Source organism: Centropristis striata, chromosome 8 (genome assembly GCF_030273125.1).
Source record: "Centropristis striata isolate RG_2023a ecotype Rhode Island chromosome 8, C.striata_1.0, whole genome shotgun sequence".
NCBI lineage: Eukaryota > Metazoa > Chordata > Actinopteri > Perciformes > Serranidae > Centropristis > Centropristis striata.
The window spans coordinates 11,355,580-11,375,562 of record NC_081524.1 but is presented as its reverse complement, the minus strand read 5'-3'; the positions used below and the strand labels follow the sequence as shown (position 1 = coordinate 11,375,562).

At 36.5% G+C, this 19,983-nt stretch overlaps 2 protein-coding genes across 2 annotated transcripts; both read right to left on the bottom strand.

Annotated features, from left to right (window-relative positions):
- Window positions 1-369: 369 nt before the first annotated feature.
- Window positions 370-14,099, bottom strand: grwd1 (glutamate-rich WD repeat containing 1). Its single transcript, XM_059340084.1, has 7 exons — window positions 13,853-14,099; window positions 11,727-11,844; window positions 8,660-8,822; window positions 8,332-8,542; window positions 5,174-5,319; window positions 3,785-3,976; window positions 370-981 (listed from the first exon to the last, which is right to left on the bottom strand). The coding sequence occupies exons 1-7, from the start codon at window positions 14,073-14,075 to the stop codon at window positions 673-675; spliced, it is 1,362 nt and encodes a 453-aa protein (XP_059196067.1). The 5' UTR covers window positions 14,076-14,099; the 3' UTR covers window positions 370-672.
- Window positions 14,100-15,043: 944 nt separating this feature from the next.
- Window positions 15,044-19,957, bottom strand: zgc:174888 (uncharacterized protein LOC558116 homolog). Its single transcript, XM_059340114.1, has 5 exons — window positions 19,603-19,957; window positions 19,145-19,251; window positions 18,609-18,680; window positions 18,207-18,353; window positions 15,044-17,464 (listed from the first exon to the last, which is right to left on the bottom strand). The coding sequence occupies exons 1-5, from the start codon at window positions 19,613-19,615 to the stop codon at window positions 17,111-17,113; spliced, it is 693 nt and encodes a 230-aa protein (XP_059196097.1). The 5' UTR covers window positions 19,616-19,957; the 3' UTR covers window positions 15,044-17,110.
- Between the last annotated feature and the right edge of the window lie 26 nt (window positions 19,958-19,983).

Below are 19,983 nucleotides of genomic sequence, written 5' to 3'. Positions count from 1 at the left end.
TAGATAACCAAAATCATTATCAAGAAAACAATGGAAAATGGAGCTATAGGGGGGTGGGGGAAGAAAAAGAGGAAAATGTATAATCTTATGAGGGTTTTTTTTTTTTGCACCGTTTGAAAAAATTGATTGTAAAAAAAAATAATTTTACTCTTAAAAGCTGAAATAAAGTAATTCTGTGCTACCCTCCATTAGAAAAACAGTATGCCAGTCTCTGAAAATATTATTTCAACAAAATATAATTATATATAATTAGTGCATACTGTCCCATACTTTATTTAAATGCTTTGGCAAAATTGCTCTGGAAACTTTCTGAAGCCTTTTTAAATTGAGTTGACCTGAATTCAAGAAAACAGAACATAAAAAAACAAACAGTTTTTAAACAGTTTATTTTAAGCAGGCGGTAGGAAATGCCTAAAATAGTTCACACATCTGTAAATCGTACAGAGTTCAAAGATAAAGATTATAGCACCATATGGCGCCTATTTTGGCCAATAAATGTCAAAAAGAAGAATTATTACCTACACTGCTGAGATATGTACATTATTACAAGCTCCTTAATGATGAAACATGTTAGAGTTTACGGCTCATTACACATTAAATGTGTACTTCTCATGGAAATGCAAAAATCATGTTTTTCTCTCAAACATGCACACACACACACACACACACACACTACACAGATATGGTCCTGAACACGTTGAACCCTGACAGAGCCGTGGAGACCATCACTCCGGGGAGCTGTGGGTGCCAGTGGATCTCTTTGATCTCGGACTGACCCTGGTGCAGGAACAGGAGCTGCGGGGGCAAGTCCTTCACCCCCTCCACCCTGGCACCCACGTCAGCTGACTCCACGGACAGATCCCACTGGCTGACCACGTCGTCCGCTCCCGAGGCGGCGAACACGCTCGAGTCCACGGGGCTCCACTCCACGGAGGTGACGGGAGCGCTGTGCTGCTTGAAGTTGGCCACGGGCCGCCCGGTCTGCAGGTACAGGTGGAGGAAAAGGTGTGACAGCTGTTTAACCAGAAATATCAATCCTAACATGAACACAACTTTTTTTTTAAAATCAGTCTTGGACCTTTTTTTTTCTTTTTTCTTTCTCCTAGGTAAAAAGGACAAAAATATGCGTTTTCAGTGTGAAGATCCTTCTATCAGGGTTCATACAAAGTCTTGACATTTGGAAAAAGCTTACTTTCACCAGTATTGTTTCCAATATTAAGAATATAATGGAAATTAAAAATGCTTTCTTTTGAACATAATCTGTTGTTTTACATCTACCCATTTACTTAGTCATGTAAAAAAAAATTATTAGACCATTGTTTTCTTCCATTTCTTGTTCATTTTAATGCCTGGGACAATTAAAGGTACATTTGCCATTTTATTTGTTATAGGTCAGTCTTCATGTTAGGATCGATATTTCTTGAATCAATGAATATGATGTGAGACACTGGGAGTCAAAGCTGATGATGGGATCGTTTGATTTCAAATATTAAAAGATTTTTGATTTACATACAGTCATTGAAAAAATTCTTAGACCACCCTTGTTTTTTGTAATTTCTTGTTCATTTTAACAATTTTTATCCTTCAACTGGCACATTAAAAAACTAAAAATTCCTGACTGTGTCAGTTGCTGTGTGCATAGTGTCAAAACAGAACTAAAAGAAAAAAAAAACCTTTACTGTGAGTTGTGCTTCACTGAGCACACTTTAAAAAGAATGTGCTGTTCAAACTTGCAGATTTTGTCATTTCTACTGTTCCTTTCAATAATATATCCTGCTAGTAGCAACTGAATAGACTCATACTGCATTTAAGAACAGTTATACTATTAGTTTTACTATTAGTTGTTAGTATTGTAAATACCCCTAAAGTCATAATAAAAAAGAGCTACAGTCATGGAAAAATTATTAGACCACCCTTGTTTTCTTCAATTTCTTGTTCATTTTAATGCCTGGTACAACTTAAGGTACATTTGTTTGGACAAATGCAATGATAACAACAAAAACAGCTCATAATAGTTTAACGTAAGAGCTGATATTTAGACATTTTCCATGGTTTTCTTGATAATAACCAAAATCATTAAGAAGAAAACCATGGAAAATGGCTAGATATCAGCTCTTAAATTAAATTATTATGAGCTATTTTTGTTGTTATCATTATATTTGTCCAAACAAAGTACCTTTAATTGTTCCAGGCATTAAAATGAACAAGAAATCAGAGAAAACAAGGGTCGTCTAATCATTTTTTCCGTGACTGTATGTAAACCAAAAATATTTTAATATTTGAAATCAAACGATCCCATCATCAGCTTTGACTCCCAGTGTCACACATCATATTCATTGATTCAAAAAATATCAGTCCTAACATGAAGACTGACCTATAAATCTAATACCTTTTTGTTCACAGGTTTCAACAAGAAATGGACAGGGTGGCGAAGTGCGTCTTAAGAGCAGATTAAAACAGGATTCCTGCATTAGGAAGGTGACTGCAGTAATGACACACTGTTGTGCAACTCATGATGGAACAAATGTTATTAGTTAGGTGGGGCCAAACTGTAAAGATGTTTGACTATCTGATGGCGTAACACTGTAAGCATTGTTTGTTTTGTAGCAGTAATGGCAGGTTATTGTAATGTGATGACACGCGCTGATCAAACAGATCGTCACGTTGTGTCACACGTTAACCCTTCGTGACCCGCCAGACTAGATCTGGTCCAGTGTTTAATAGGGAGGCAGGGGCTCTTTAAGGGGAGATAACAGGTCACCAGTAGATGCCACATAGAAGTGGTGTACATCACCTGAAAGCTGGGAACCTGAAGATTAAATTATGACGAGGCTCAGGCATGTGTGTCATGTTTTTTTTAATAATAATGTGAAATAAACATTGTGTTTTGATTAGGCCTATTCAAAGTGTGAGAGTGTATAAGGGCTTAGGGCACTATGATGGTCCGAGGGCCAGCTCCAGCTCGTGGTGCCTAGAGCGAGACTTAAAACAAGGGGGGACAGGGCTTTCTCTGTGGTGGGCCCCAGACTCTGGAACGCCCTCCCCCTTCATGTCCGAACAGCCCCCACAGTGGAGTGTTATAAGTCTCGTCTGAAGACCCATTTTTATTCCTTGGCTTTTTAACACTGCGCGAGTTTTGTGGTCCTCTGTGTCTTTTATTTCTTTTATTTCTTTTACTACTTTTAACTACGTCTTCTATTTTATTTCACTATGTTTATCTGTTTGATTGTATTGTTTTATTTATGGCATCATTTTAGATTGATACACTTATTATTTATTGCTGATTGGTATATGGAATTGTTTGTTTTATTGTTGATTTTATGTACAGCACTTTGGAGACGTTTGTGTTGTTTAAATGTGCTATACAAATAAAGGGGGATTGGATTGGATTGATGGAGCATAAGATGGACATTCACATGGTCAATTAAGTCTCATAAGTTGCTGCAACTTTTTTTGGGTTGATGCCATTTGTTCCACAGGTTTGGTGCAAAATTTAACAATCTTTTACTGATCAAAGATTGATAAAAAAAAAAAAAGGTCATATGCCCCCCCCCCAAGATACCACAGTACGACTCCAAGACCTTGAGGAACAGCATAGAAAAATCTATGCTGTGATTTGGTATCAAAAACTTGTGACATATGTAAAATTATGAGATAATCCAGGTCATTTTATACAGTGAGGTCCAGTTTTAAAATGGTCTCACTACAATGGGGACTAACATCACCACACATTTATAAAACTGTGTTATTTTAAGATATGAAAAATTAAACTGTTGGTTTTTACCTTAAACTGTCGGAGGTCCCACACTTTCAGAAGGCCGTCGTCGCCTCCTGACAGGATGAACGGTTCGCTCCTGTTCCAGCTGATCACGTTGATGTCTGACGAGTGAGCTTCATCGGCTGAAAGCATCGAATTGGGCGGGGCGCGAATATCCCAGATACGAATAGACTGATCCACCGAACAAGATGCAAAAACCTGAGGCAAACAACACAGTACAGAATCTGAGATCTGAACCTTTAGATCAAATGTATAAAAAAAACAAGACTAAATGGGTCATTCCAAACAAGATACTCTACTGTATTCAATGCAAAACATCTTTTAGTGTGTAAGATGTTTGTGTCTAATGCTTTTTGCAAAAACTTTGCAACAGAGAATACATTTTCTGTTAATACATATCTAACATTCCTACTTAGTCTTTAACATGGCTAATATGAATAAATATTCCACCAATATTCCCATTTAAATGCAGCTGTGGACACTCTGGTGACCGACTTGTTCCATAACACCAACATAGCCTCCTTCTTTCCCTCTTTTACTCCTTTAACAACCTTCTTATTAAGGTTGGTGTTGTGATATTTGTGCAAAAAAACAGTTAATGTTTCTCCTTCCAACCAGAAATGCAGTTTTTTCTTTTGGATATGCATCTCTATATTTCTAAAAGCTGAATAATAACTGCATAATCCATATGTTTTGACCTGAAAATTCTACATTAGGAATAAGGCCTAATTCAGATTATCCATACAGAATACGCTGTTGACATGACACACACCACATTCAGAATATTGTCATATTTGGGATAGTAATCTAATAATAGTGTGCATGTAAACATTGTCATTGAGGAATCTCATAAACCAGACAAACTGCCAATCAAAGTAAAAAAGGTAACTCCCATGTGAGGCAGCAGGATTCACATCCACTTATTATAAACTAGTCTGGTGACTTGTTAAATTGCACATTTAACTCTGTTTTTGGTTACAGTTCTGTGATGGTGCATAGCTACAGTGTTTAATAGGTGGTGTTTTAAAGTCAACATAGCTTCTTCCATTCCAATCATTCATTCCCCTCCACACACCCTGTTCTTACACCCAAACACCTGTGAAGCACCAGTGAGCCGGTTCGATCGGTCTCACATTATTAATCACCGTGGAGAAATTCATCCGCTGCATTTAAATCATGCTAAATATTTGGCTGTATTCCAGGTCTGAGGTCAGCTCTGTGACAAAGGGGCAACGAGGACACCTAACATGCATGTCAAATCCCCATATGCATGTCTAATACTTTGCATGCACAGAGCAGACAGTGCTTAACACTAAACCAGCGTGCCGCCAGCCTGAGCACCGTCTACAGAGCCTCAGTGTGACCCACGGTGTCACTGTTTTCCTACAGACGTACTGTAGCTTCGGTGGGCGACCACTGCAGATCCTCCACTGACTTGGTGTGGGAGCTGAAAGGTCGTTGGTCAATCTGCCATGAAGTCCCGCCCTCTCGTGGCTCCCATACGTGGATGTTCTTTTTACAGTCTCCACTGACAAGACGACCTGTTAATAAAACACAGACATAACACTTCTTATCGCCAGACACACACATCTATTGCACCTCATGAATCAATACACACCATCTACATATCTAAGATGAAGTCTGAACAAAAATGGGGAAAAAAGAAGATAGAGTCAAGGAAAAAAATATTAGACCACCCTTTGTCTTTAATTTCTTGTTTATTTTAATGCCCGGTACAACTAAAGGTACATTTGTTTGGACAAATATAATGATAACAACAAAAATAGTTCATAAGAGTTTAATTTAAGAGCTGATATCTAGACATTTTCCATGGTTTTCTTGATGACAACCAAAATCATTATTAAGAAAACCATGGAAAATGTCTAGATATCAGCTCTTAAATTAAACTCTTATGAGCTATTTTTGTTGTTATCATTATATTTGTCCAAACAAATGTACCTTTAGTTCTACCAGGCATTTAAATGAACAAAATGTTCCATGCCTGTATGTATAAAAGCCCTGGTGCTGCCTACATGGTTCATGGTTAATATACCTTTAATAAAATAGTAACTAAGAGTCTCATTACAATATTCAGGTTTCCAATAAATGTGTTCTTAAATATAAAGATGTGTTGGCAGTCTGGTTTACCCCTAGGAGTGAAAGAACAATTAACAATCAATTAATTATTAGTTAAAATAAACAAAAGTAAATGAACACTGTGTCTTTAATTACAGTAATCATCTAGAAACTAGAACAACTGACTTCTGTATCTTGTAGTCAGGACTTTTTTTCTTGTTTTTAATGCATGTTTGTTGGTAATATTATTAACATCTAAACACAAATGTACCTTTAGTTGCACCAGGCATTAAAATGGACAATAAATTGAATAAAACATTAGTAGTCTGATATTTTTTTCCAAGACTGTGCATGAACTAGAACTGGGTTTGATTAATATTTAAATCTTAAATGTATCAGTCACAACACCTCCTGCACTCCTGATGAGGGTCAACCCGAGTTGTCCCACTCAGATTCTTCCAATTTTATTCTTTGTGGTTGTGCACATTGAACTATAACTACGTGTGCATCTGTTACACTACTGCAGACCATCTCTGCAAAGCAAAGCACAGCAGGTTTTGAGTTAGTTTTAAGTTCCATTTGTTTCATATTTAGCAAAATACTCAAAGTTTCAATGTAATTTGGTGGCAAATTGAGCCATGTGCCACGTGGAGTAATTGTTCCATAGCCGAATGGATCTGGATCTAAGTGTTTAAAGATGTTTGGACTAGAACTGGAACATTTTTTTACAGAACATATTATGCAGAAAATGATGCCTGCCATGTCAGAAAAACATGGCAGTATTATTAAAAAGAATTGATAAGCTCATAAGAATACGACTCTAAAGGATTGAACAATTTACAACCAGTTCTCAACTAGAACATGTGTTCGATTCCCCTCCCTCGGTGTGAGTGATGAAAAGTTACTTAACACCGAGTACAAACTGTTCTTCTCATGTTCCTCACATGCTAAAAAGTTGGGGCAGTCAGGGACATTTTTAGACTCAAAGCTGATATTTTTGGGGGAATCCTGTGGGTGACATGATTGCTGTGGGAATCCCACAGGATGGGAGTCAATTTCAACTTAATTATGTGATTATAACGGGACAGAGGGGGAAAAAAGTAGGAGTGAGTATTATAATAATATTAATAGGTCAGTTTTTATGCATAAATATGCAGTTCTAATATGAATAAACACTACATTCTTTTTTGAACATAATGCTAATCTTTCTGTTTAAAATCTCATTTATTCTATCCTGTTTGCTCTGGCAACTAGCTAACTAGCTAAGTAGCTAACTAACTAACTAACTAACTAACTAACTAACTCAGAAACAGGACAGGATGCAAGTAATTCTTCCAGATTTGGGATAAGACAGATCTTTTATAATAAACTTACCTAAACTTAAGACTTAGTGTTTACTTTAACCATTTTTAAATATTTTTCTGCTCATGCATCTTAGTGTTACAACATCTTCTCTTTTATTTATTTATTTATTTATCTGCCATTATCTACAAGTCTATATATATATATACATAAACACATATATATACACATATATATACATATATACATATACATATACACACATATATATATACACACATATATATACATATACACATATATACATACACATACATATGTACATATACATATATGTACATATATACATACACACATACATATGTACATATATACATACACACATACATATATACATATATACATACACACATACATATATACATATGTATATACACATATACATAAATACATATATATATATATATATATACACATATACATAAATACATATATATATATACACATATACACAAATATATATATATATATATATACATATACATAAATATATATATATATATACATATACATAAATATATATATATATATACATATACATAAATATATATATATATATACATATACATAAATATATATATATATATACATATACATAAATATATATATATATATACATATACATAAATATATATATATATATACATATACATAAATATATATATATATATACATATACATAAATATATATATATATATATATATACACATATACATATATATATACACATATACATATATACGACGTTGAGATGGTGCTTCCTCACTTTGTGCTTTGTTTATAATGGGATGGGTGGGATGGAGGGTCAGGGGTGGATGGTTTGGGATGGGCTGTCTGTGTTTGCTTGTTTTTATGTTTTACAATTATTATAATTATTATATATTTTTCATTCTTTTTTATGTGATGCACTGTGTTATATTTCTTCTGTATGAAAAGTGCTACACAAATTATAATTCTTAATGGCATCTGTGCAGTAAAACGGAGAGAGAAGATCCACTCCCATGTGACTCTCTGATTTACTGTTTATTTATTGCACACAACTGTCAGAATGTATGTGAGCAGTCGGCCTCCTTTCCCACCTATAAACGGCCTCGCAGGTGAAGGAGACACCTACCAGGTACTGTCGGTGACCAATCAAGTGCAAAGCCTTCAGTCATGTGTCCTGAGAAGCTGAAGAGTGCCGTGGCTTCCTTCTGCTGTTTGACGAAAGCAGCCATGGCAGCAGAGCTGTGCACGGCTTCCAGCTGAGGTCGGAGGTCAAATACTTCTACTTGACCCTTCTCTGACCAGACGGCAGCCAATGACTGCTCTCCACGTCGGGTCACCTGAAGGTCGGAAGAAAAAACAGTATTAAGGAGCGTTAGATAAGAGAAGCTCTGATACAGGAGACATTGTGGCTTCATTTATCTAAATGTCTGCATAGAAACTGACAGCCAACATACTCTGACTCTGTTGATCCCTCCGTAGTGAGGCATCATGGCCAGCTCCATCTGTGGCTTCTTATCTTCATCTTCCTCCTCATCGCTTTCTTCATCGCTGCTTTCTTCCCCCTCTTCTTTCTCTTTCTCTGTTCCATGAAGGTTATGCATGCGTATGACGAGAAGTCTGCAACAGAGTCAAATGATTCATTCAAGAGGAAGGAGGTGACAAATTACCGGACACTCTAATTACATTATTTAAGAGGGTTGTTTAATCTTCATCTCAGCCTATTATTTGGATACAAGTGTTTGTTTTAGTATGAAACTAATTTGTCTAAACAATTCTCAAAACTGTTTTGCATTAACCTTGAACTGACACATTAAAAAAACTAAAAATTCCTGACTGTTTCAGTTGCTGTGTGCATAGTGTCAAAACAGAACTGAAACCAAATAAACCCTTTACTGTGAGTTGTGCTTCAGTGAGCACACTTTAAAAAAAATGTGCTGTTCAAACTTGCATATTTTTTCATTTCTACTTATCCTTTCAATAATATATCCTGCTAGTAGCAACTGAATAGACTGCATTTAAGAACATTAATACTATTAGTTCTATTAGTTATTAGTATTGTAAATACCCCTAAAGTCATAATAAAAAAGAGCTACAGTCATGGAAAAATTATTAGACCACCCTTGTTTTCTTCAATTTCTTGTTCATTTTAATGCCCCATACAACTATATCTAGCCATTTTCCATGCTTTTCTTGATAACAACCAAAATCATTATCAAGAAAACTATGGAAAATGACTAGATATCAGCTCTTAAATTAAATTCTTATGAGCTATTTTTGTTGTAATCATTATATTTGTCCAAACAAATGTACCTTTAGTTCTACCAGGCATTTAAATGAACAAAAAATTGAAGAAAACAAGGTTGCTCTAATCATTTTTCCATGCCTGTATGTATAAAAGCCCTGGTGCTGCCTACATGGTTCATGGTTAATATACCTTTAATAAAAAAGTAACTTAAGAGTCTCATTACAATATTCAGGTTTCCAATAAATGTGTTCTTAAATATAAAGATGTGTTGGCAGTCTGGTTTACCCCGAGGAGTGAAAGAACAATTAACAATCAATTAATTATTAATTAAAATGAACAAAAGTAAATGAACACTGTGTCTTTAATTACAGAAGTCATCTAGAAACTAGAACAACTGACTTCTGTATCTTATATTTAGGACTTTTTTTACTGGTTTTTAATGCATGTTTGTTGGTAATATTAACATCTAAACACTATATAAATTGTATAAATTTAGAAAATATTATTAGAAAATACAGACAGAATGTACATACTGCTTTACATGGGTATTTGGGAACAACATCTTTGATCATTGTAGGATCAGTGGGAGGATGTCCCCGTTTTAACTTCAGTATAATTATTCTGCATACTTAGGATCGTGAATCCTACCACATGTCTTCGAGGATATCAGAAGCTTATAGTTTAAGTTTATAGTATTTTATAGTGTGGCATTTCTTCCTGTGGGCAGAGTTATTCTGGGTATTATGTGTCTTATGAGGTCACCAAACCCTGTAGCTGTGTCCAAAGTCCACATGACTCAGTAACTCTAAGCAGTGTGTTTGTTCACACTGAGCAAAATAGAAAATAAACTTTGGAAGGGAAACTAATTTTTCTGTAAACTCTGACACATCCAACAGGACACTAATACCAACTGTGTACATTTCTATTTTCTTCTATTGACTTCCCAGTTTGTATTTCAACAGCCACATAGCAATTTATCTCTTTTTCTTATGTGATCTCCATCATTCACCTCATATTACATGAATGTAGCATTTATATGAATGTTTGGATGGAATTCAACAGATCTTTACCCTTTTATGTTCCTTCTGCATGAACTTGAATAAACTTTTGGACTCAAACAACCTTATTAATCTTGGTCCTGGTCCCTATTACAGAAAATATGGACCTGCTTTTGAATGTTGAGTCTAACAACAATCTAGTTAAAGTTGTGGTGTCCTTGGTTTATTCACAAAGTTTCTTCCAAAAAATGTTTTTGTGTTGAAGTTATGACTTTTATGATCCGGTAGAGTCATAAAATGAATAAAAACACATCCCATCTCTTCAGAAACATTGTGGACAACAATGTCAAATTACTATCATTTCTTATTAGAATTGAGTTAATTAAATGGGGTGTGCTATTTTTTTTTAACATTTTCATTTGTTTGTGTATGCATATCATTTCGTCCCCCTGTTAAAATAATCGCCTAACTCATTTTTTCAAGTTTTGCAGAAAACACAAAAAACTTCACCAAAAGTGTAACATATGACATTTATTAATCATTTAACTCAAAAAGGATGTAACAAAGGATGGCTATTGGCATAGTAATAACACTGTGTGTAAATTATGTAACTTAAGAGAAATAAATGACTTAGGCAAGTTTTTGAACATGCCTTTGTGACTTAAGCAAGATATGGTAACACTTTATTTTGAAGGTGTCTACATAAGAGTCATAGAGTCTCAAGCCTGTCAGAAACATGACATGACAAGTATCATGAGCATTAATGTTACATCAAAGTGTAATTAATGTTCATGACACGTCCCATGTCATGTTTATGACATGCTCATGTCACTCTTATGTAGACACCTTAGAGTAAAGTGTTACCAATATTAGTGTCAACAATAAAACACTGATAAACTAAACTGATAACTAAACAATCTCCCTCTAGCTCTTCTTTGCTGGGTTCTTATCTGATGCCTGTGAATGTGGCAAATTATCAAAGAAGTGATGATCTTAAAGGGGTAAAATCACATGATATGATCAACTGAGGATGTAGGAGATTTTACCATTGTAAGCTGGCGTCATGAGGACATGATTTAGGTAAAAAAAACAATTTTGACAAAAAATGACTTAGGCGATTATTTTAACAGTGTGACGATTTATACCTTTTAGGGAAGCAACGCTGTCATCATAATCTTAAAAGCAGTGGTGCTTTGGCCTAAGTTCAATTAATTTAATAATAATAGCAATAATCGTGAAACACACAGCATTATTTACAGTTTGTCTGGAGGTTTGTACCTGTTGCTCAGAGCTGTGTCGGCCTGTGTGCCCGCACAGAGCAGCATGGACAGAGGAAACTCCTCCCTGCCGTCTCCGTCTCCATCTCTCAGGATGTCGAAGCTCAGACATGGAGCACCTGAACACAAACAACAATTAATACAGCAGCCTCTGCAGGGTGACAACACTAAAAGGGAGCATGTTTCTGCTGTAGGCTTGAATATCGTCCTATAAACTTGAATATAGAAATACATAGAACTGTGTATATTTTCAGTTATTCTAAATCCACTGTGCACTTATATGCACATATTTTAAATAACTGCCTTTTAGTGTGTTATTGCCTTTAATATATTTTTTGTATTTCCTTTACTAGTTTTTGTCTCTCAAAAATGTACCAAATGTACTGTAAAATTAATTGCATACTGTTATACTATGTTAATAAAGACATTTTTTTTTATTAAACCTCAACAGTACATTAAAGTAGTTAAAATTAGTCATACAGTCATGGAAAAAATGATTAGACCACCCTTGTTTTCTTCAATGTATTGCTCATTTTAATGCCTGGTACAACTGAATGTACATTTATTTGGACAAATATATTGATAACAAAATAGCTCATAAGATGTCAATTTAAGAGCTGATATCTAGCCATTTTTCATGGTTTTCTTTATAATGATTTTGGTTATTGTCAAGAAAACCATGGAAAATGGCGAGATATCAGCTCCTATATTTAATTCTTATGAGCCATTTTTGTTGTTATTATATTTGTCCAAACAAATGTACCTTTAGTTGTATCAGGCATTAAAATGAACAAGAAATTATAGAAAACAAGGGTGGTCTAATCATTTTTTCCATGACTGTATATTGTGTTAATGGTAGTCACGAAGGCTGTGTTGAAATTTGTGTTGCAGTAGGTGTGATGTCCTCATCAAGTTAGGAACAGAGTGTCTTCAGTATGGTGAGAGTCCTCCTAGACCTGCTGACCCACAGGTTCCCACTCATTACCCTGTGCTGACAAACAATTGTCAAACCTACAAAATGTTATTTTAATTCTAGTGGAAGTCACAGACAAACCAAATATCTTGAATATTCCTATTTGTTTGAAAAAAGTTGCAATGAGGTGTTACAGAATGATACTGAGATGTTTTTGTAACTGCAAAGCTGCTCAAGTGGAAACAAACAGAGGTTTTGGTTAAGCCCATAACCCAATGTTCTCTTTTTCGTAATGTTTGTAATATTGCGTTTTGTAAGTGTTGCAACACCTTGTGTGTGGATGTACGTCATGTGTAAATGCAAACGTGAATGCTCCAAGTGCAAAGCAGAAATTGAAGAAAACAATGGTGATCTAATAATTTTTTCCATGACTGTATGTAACAATCCGAGTGGGTCCATTCTGCATAAAGAGTACTTTTTCTTTTGATACTTTTAAGTACATTTCGATGCTGATACTGCTGTACTTTTACTTCAGTAAGTTCTGAATGCAGGACTTTTACTTATAGTGGAGTAATTTAACAGTGTGGTATTACTACATCTATTTAAGTAAAGGACCTGAATATTTTTTCCACCACTGGATATTATACAGACATGGGAAAAAAATATTAGACCACCCGTTTTTTCTTCAATTCCTTGTTCATTTTAATGCCTGGTACAACTAAAGGTACATTTGTTTGGACAAATATAATGATAACAACAACCAATATAGCTCATAAGAGTTTAACTTAAGAGCTGATATCTAGCCATTTTCCATGGTTATCATGATAATAATTTTGGTTATTATCAAGAAAACCATGGAAAATGGCTAGATATCAGCTCTTAAATCAAACTTTTATGAGCTATTTTTGTAATCACATAGTGTTAGTACTTTTACTTCAGTAGAGGATCTGAATACTTTTCCCACCCCTTTATATTATAATAGCTTCTTGTACACGCATGCGCAGAGTGAATCTGGTGTCATAGACAGGCGACAAAACAAACCTACCGTTAGACTGAATAAAACTAGAGATTTCTCTAAGTTTGAACATTATTTGAAACATTTGGGATAATGCAAGCAAGAAACTTAACTAAAACATCACACCCAGACATTTCCATGCGGTAAAGTCACATGTTATACCTTTAAGTTTCGCTAACTAGTCGCTAACTCTCGGTACCTGTCTGACACTCGTGGTACATGCGGTACGCGGACCGGTCCATCTCCAGCTCCTCTCCGGGCTGAAGTGGCTGTATCCCGGGCACGTACACTTTCTTGTCTCCCTCTCCGTCCGCTCCTTCCTCCTCCATCTCTACTCCTTCGTCGTCGTCGCTACCAACTTCATCCATCTCCTCCATGTCGCCTCTTTCCTCGGCAAACGTGTCTTCATCAGGCGCAGACATCTTGGCAGAGGCAGCGTTTGCTTACTTCCGGTATGTCGATGGAGCGGCCACGTGGTTTAAACACCCTGCACGCACTGTCACCCCTCCCCTGCTGCCTCGCTCCCTCACTCCCACCCTGTCTCTTCTCCCCCCTTTTACGGGAATTCAGCTGGCCCCTTTGGCTCCCTACTGCCAGGAAAAATCAGACTTGCAAGTATTTGTCTCGGAAACTGCCCAAACTAAGATGCTGGAATACAAATGTTAATTCAGCCTGATATAAGGGGAGTTAAGTGGGTGTTCAGGGTCGTCCTCCTTCCTTCCTTTCGTCTTTCCTGGGTTACCAACACTTGCTTAAGAAATCAGATGAATCATTTCCACATTTAGGGTCATGTGCTTGTACTGACCAGAGACAGGATCTCCCACAGGCTCTCAGTGAGTCAGATTATTGTATTTATTACAATGAATTGCAACATGTGTACTACCTGCAGCAGCAGCACAGCCTGGTACCGAGACTGTGGTAAGCACTCCCTGAATCACTGACAGGAAACAATACATCTGGCGGCAGCCTTGATATTTAAAGGGTTAAAATTAGAGTGGAAAATTTGAATATCCCAAATGCGGGATTAATAAAAATACTTCCTACTTGCCAGTGCACTGTCCACAGCCTGGACGGAAAGCATTTGTGCCTTTGGCTGGATTTTTGTTTTCCTTAATTTGTCCAAAGTTTTGTCTTCTTGCACTATGATTATCTAACTCTTTGCAATCTGCATTCATGCTGCATTACGTTTGTCCAATTCTTCCAAACTCTGATATAAACTTGATGGAAAAAAGGTCACAGAAAACTTGGGGTGCAAGCCAAAAGTCTGTTCCCACAGTGGCCAATGCTACATACCTCTGTATTTTAAGGATTATAAAACAAGAAAGATCCTGTGACGACAATGCACATTATATGCGTGGGTGTGTACAAGCAGGGGCAAGTGCGAGCACCAAATGGTGGACTTTTTATTTCTCGAGTAAATCCTGACAGGAGTCAGAAACATCTCCGTAGTCCTGTTGGATCCAGAGCGCATTCCTGCCTCATCTGCTACTCATCTCAGTTTTTATCAGAGTAACAAAACAGTTGTGAAGCTTTTGCACACTAGGAATGATTCTTTAAAAGAGCCGGCAGTAACGGTTGGGCTCACATGAATGTGGACTCCCGACACAAACTCTGTGTCATGTTACTGGAATGCAAAACTATAAACAAATCTGTGATCTCTTCAAGCAGAATGGACAAAAAATATAAATATCTACATGTTCTTACTGACAAACAAATCTTTTACTTAAGCAAAAATAGCACAATGAAAAAATACTCTGTTACAAGTGAAGTCTGCATTAAAAAGGATACTGGAGTAAAATTATGCAAGCTTTGTTTGTAAAATATATTAAAGTATCAAAAGTATATGATGCAGAAAATGCTATGTGTGGTTGTTACACTATTATATAGTATCATTGATGGGCTAATGTGTCAACATTGTACTGTTGTAGTTAATAATCTGTTAGGTAGTTTAATTTATAATAATGTATCTGTAGAATAACATGTCAGATAAATGTAGTGGGAGAAATAGTACAATATTTCCCTCTCAAATGTTGCAGAATATAGAATATAAATGGTGAATTATAAAGTAGCATAAAATTGAAATACTCCAGTATGTACAAGTACCTCAAAATTAAACGCACTCGGTTACTTTCCATCACTGATGACAAACAGCAGAGATCACAATAAATATAGCTTACAATCCTTGGGATATTATATCAAAAACTAACAATGTAATATATATCTAAATGTCTTTAATTTACAATTATGTACAAAAGTAAACACCCACAGACTGTAATATCTTACATTTACATAACATTCATTGTAAACAGTGATGAATTCCACATCAATAGACGATGGCTTATGTGCATTGCTCAGCATTTATCTCTGGTTAGCATGAAGAGCAAAGCTAGCTGGAGCTTGTGGCTTTGCCCTAGAGAGGATGGCTATACGTTTATATCTGTGATATCAGTTGTTACGGAGCACTGTTGCACAGAGGACTTAGCTGTGTGAACTAACTTTGGACATTAAAGGCACAATGAGCAGGATTTGTCCATGCGGTTGTTAAACAACAAAACATTAAAAGACGACCCATCCTTGCTGGCTCAACAACAGATATTAGGCAGGGAGTTTGGAGTTAGTTTCAGCTAATGAGCGTAGTATTTGTGTCCAGACCCTGGATGTTTACAGATAACTGGACACATTGGACACAGGGCCCCATTCATTCCTATGAAAGTTATTCAGCGGCACAGATGTGGACTGGAAGTTGTAATTCCACAGTTTGCCACTATATCAAATTGGCAACAAGAGCTTCCCGAGCGTCCTCCAACCCATACGACCACATGGGGTGTTTCCTAAATTAGCGGCGTCACTGATGACAGGAGACAAGCATGTTCGCATACCTAAATGTTACAGTTTTAATCTCCACTTTGACATTTAGTTTCAAACGAGACATGAAAAGTCCTGTTTGTTTGATCCATCCAACCACTGCGGCCTCCTCCCTCTGTTGACTTTCGGGTCTTTATACTACATCACCTGACTTCTTTGCTCCAGTCATAATTCCTATAGTCACTAGAGTCTGGTGCCAAACAATAAATATAAATATGGGTCCTAATAAGCTGCTTGTACAAAGGAATAATGGTGTTGTTTTTTTGGGAGGTAGAAAAGTCTCCCAGAAATGTCACGAACACAACAAAATAAAATGTCTACAGGCAGAGGGCAGTCTCTGCAGATACACTGCAACAAGCTGCTAGTTATGCCATAAGTGATGCTTGATTATTTTTTATGAGTCTGTACATTGTTTATTTTTAGGAGAATCCTACTCATTGCGCCTTTAAATGCAACGTGCACGCCACTTCATATTCACAAAGCTTGCTGCAATAAAACACAAAGACACAAGTATAAGAAAACAAACATTCAGTGCCAGGAAATGTCTTGCATTTTATGTGCATCATGAAGAAAAAAAAATCCTTTTTAGTAACTATGGCAACAACCACCAGTAGAGTCTGAATAGCAAGGGGCTCCAGACAGAAGCGTAATATGATGGGGATGGACGGCCACCGGTGGACGAAAGCTGTTTAATGTCTATCATGGTGTCAGGCTGACCTTCGTCCTCCCCGCTGATAGCTCGGGTGGTCAAGAGTCTGGCCCTGGACGGACCGTAGTCCTTCCTCTCAATAGAGGGGGGCAAGGTGGGCAGGGTGCAGGTCTCGATCGAAGGCAAGCACCCGACCTCGAGCCATCGGGTGAAAAGTTCTGACGTTAGCTTGAGGAGTTCCTCAGGAGAGGAAGATAATTTGGCGAATTGGGACAGGTCCGTCTCCTCCTGGAACCTCTGAGACAAGAAAACAAGCAACAAATCAATATTTACAATAGAAGAGGAAGAAGAAGAGACATATGTACAGGATCTTCAGGAGCACAACTCTTATTAATGTGCATTTTCATAAATTCATAATTGAAACAAAAATCATGAATTTAACTTAATGACAATCACAAGTCAAACAAGGTTAACATCTTAAACTAAACTTAAAAAATAGAAAAACTTGATGGGAAAAAACACAGTGAAATTATAAACATTGTGCTCCTCCAACTAACTTAACTAATTAGAATAAAATAACCAACTAAAAATATTAAATATACAGTATGTATATATGTGTCATTTTAGGATGTTGACATGACTGTGAGTCACAAAAATTACAAAAATGTTGTGGTTACTTTATTACATATTCTGAACTTCTTCATTTTTGCCACTTCCAACAAATCGTCTTTGTTAATAACTAAAGTGAATCATTAAACCCACTCTGGAAACTAACTTTAAACCCACTCTGGAAACTAACTTTAAACCCACTCTGGAAACTAACTTTAAACCCACTCTGGAAACTTACTGAAACGAAACTGAATTGAAAAAGAAAAGATAAGATAAGATAAGATAAGTAACTAATAATAACAACCCTGAAGTCAAATGACAGAGATATTTCTGTCCTTTTTTGCATTTGAGTCACGTCTTTTTAAATAGAATGAAGCAAGTCATATAAGAAGACATTATGGTAATGTATGTTTGAAAAAAACAGCCCTACCTCTGTATTTATGTTCTTTTTTATAATTTTATCCAGTGTCAGCTTCAGATCGAGGATTAAGGAGTGATTCAGGTGCTCGTCCCAGAGGTTTCTGAGAAGCACATGCCAGGACTCCAGGAGGACTATTGCAGCAGGGAACACACAACACTGCAGGGAAAAGGGAGCAACACAGCAAGCCCAACAACAAGTTAGCTTTAGTGTGTAAAACCCGTCTGACAAACAACCACAAGAACCACATCAATTGCTCAATTACAAGTGACACTTAAGGCTAAAAGGCACAACAATCTTTTATCTGAATTGAAGGCGTGTTATAGAAGCTGCTGAAGATTAGGAGCTAATGATTAATGACTTTGAAGATGTATGACCCATTAAATGCACATCAAATCCAAAGAAGAAACTCACCGGGTCACTGTCACAGAGCATACTTTTTGTGTAGCGGTGCACTACATAGTAATCTTTTGGAAACACTGTCCGCTGGAAGAGAGAAGAAAAGAAAGGAAAAAATTGAGACTACACCCACAGATGATGGAATAAACCCACATTTGTACTTTCAGGATTACTATACTAGTAATGACTGAGTTTGGCAGGAGTGAGTATTTACGTAGAAAACAGCACTGAGGTGAGACCACACACTGTTTGATTCCCTTGACTTTATAAATCTACGCGTGCGGGTCGATATCACTGTTTGTCTTCTGATAACATGACAGGTTATCAGATAACAAGGCAGAGCTGATTATTCTCATTCATTTCAGATCTTCACCTTTGACCATATCTTTACTCCAACTGACTGAAGACAGTCAGTACAAGTTATTGTATTCTTTAAAAGATAGTAAATACATTTGGCATTGAAAATATGCCTACAACAGAGAGAAAACTTCAGAAAAAAACAAGCATAAAACCACCACCAACAAAAAAACAGTCCAAAGGTTTTAACTTACAAATCCAGTTGGATTAGAGACGATAGTCGCTTTTATGTTTTTCACACCTTCCCAGTCAATGTCACATCCACCACATCGGACAGTCAAGAGTGATAGCAACAGCAAAACTGTTAGAGACATGAGTAAGAAGAATAGAGACGGACCACATTAAGATAATTGCTGGAAACTTTCTGTGGTTTTGTAGCTTGTTCAAACTGCATACCTACTAAAAAGCATTACATCATTTCCTGCCTCCATTAGCAGTTTCTGCAGAAAACAACATGAAACATGGCCTATTGTTGCAACACATATAATTGAATTAAGACACAGGAAATGCTCTTGTGACAATCAAAGTGACTCAACAAAATTAGCTTTCTTCCCTGATTGAGCATGACTGTATAATAACATGTTCAAGTGTTCAACTATTTGTCTACAGACCTGAGAAAGAAAGTTTGCAAAAACATGCAGTTAAATCTCACCTGGCAGTGACATCCTTTTATCTTTCTAAGAATGGACACTTCTCCATTTCTCTTGTTGACGACAATCACTCTGCAGGCGGGTTTCTGTGTCAGTCTGTGAAAGGCAAAGTTTCCTCCTCTGTGGTTTTCTTGAGGTCTTTGACACAGAGTGCGCTGCTGTGTCTTCTCCTTCACGGCTTGATGTTCAGTCTTCTTGTTGACATCCCTTATACATTCCTTCCTTTTGAGTCCTTTTGGTACTTTCCAATAAATGCCTCATTTATCCTCTCACGCCATCCTGCTCCCTCACTTTGGATTTTCCCACTTAAGCCTGAGTGACTGCAGCCTTTTCCTATGAAAGCTTTTGTTTGCTTTTTTTTTTTACTATGTCTCTTTCCCTTT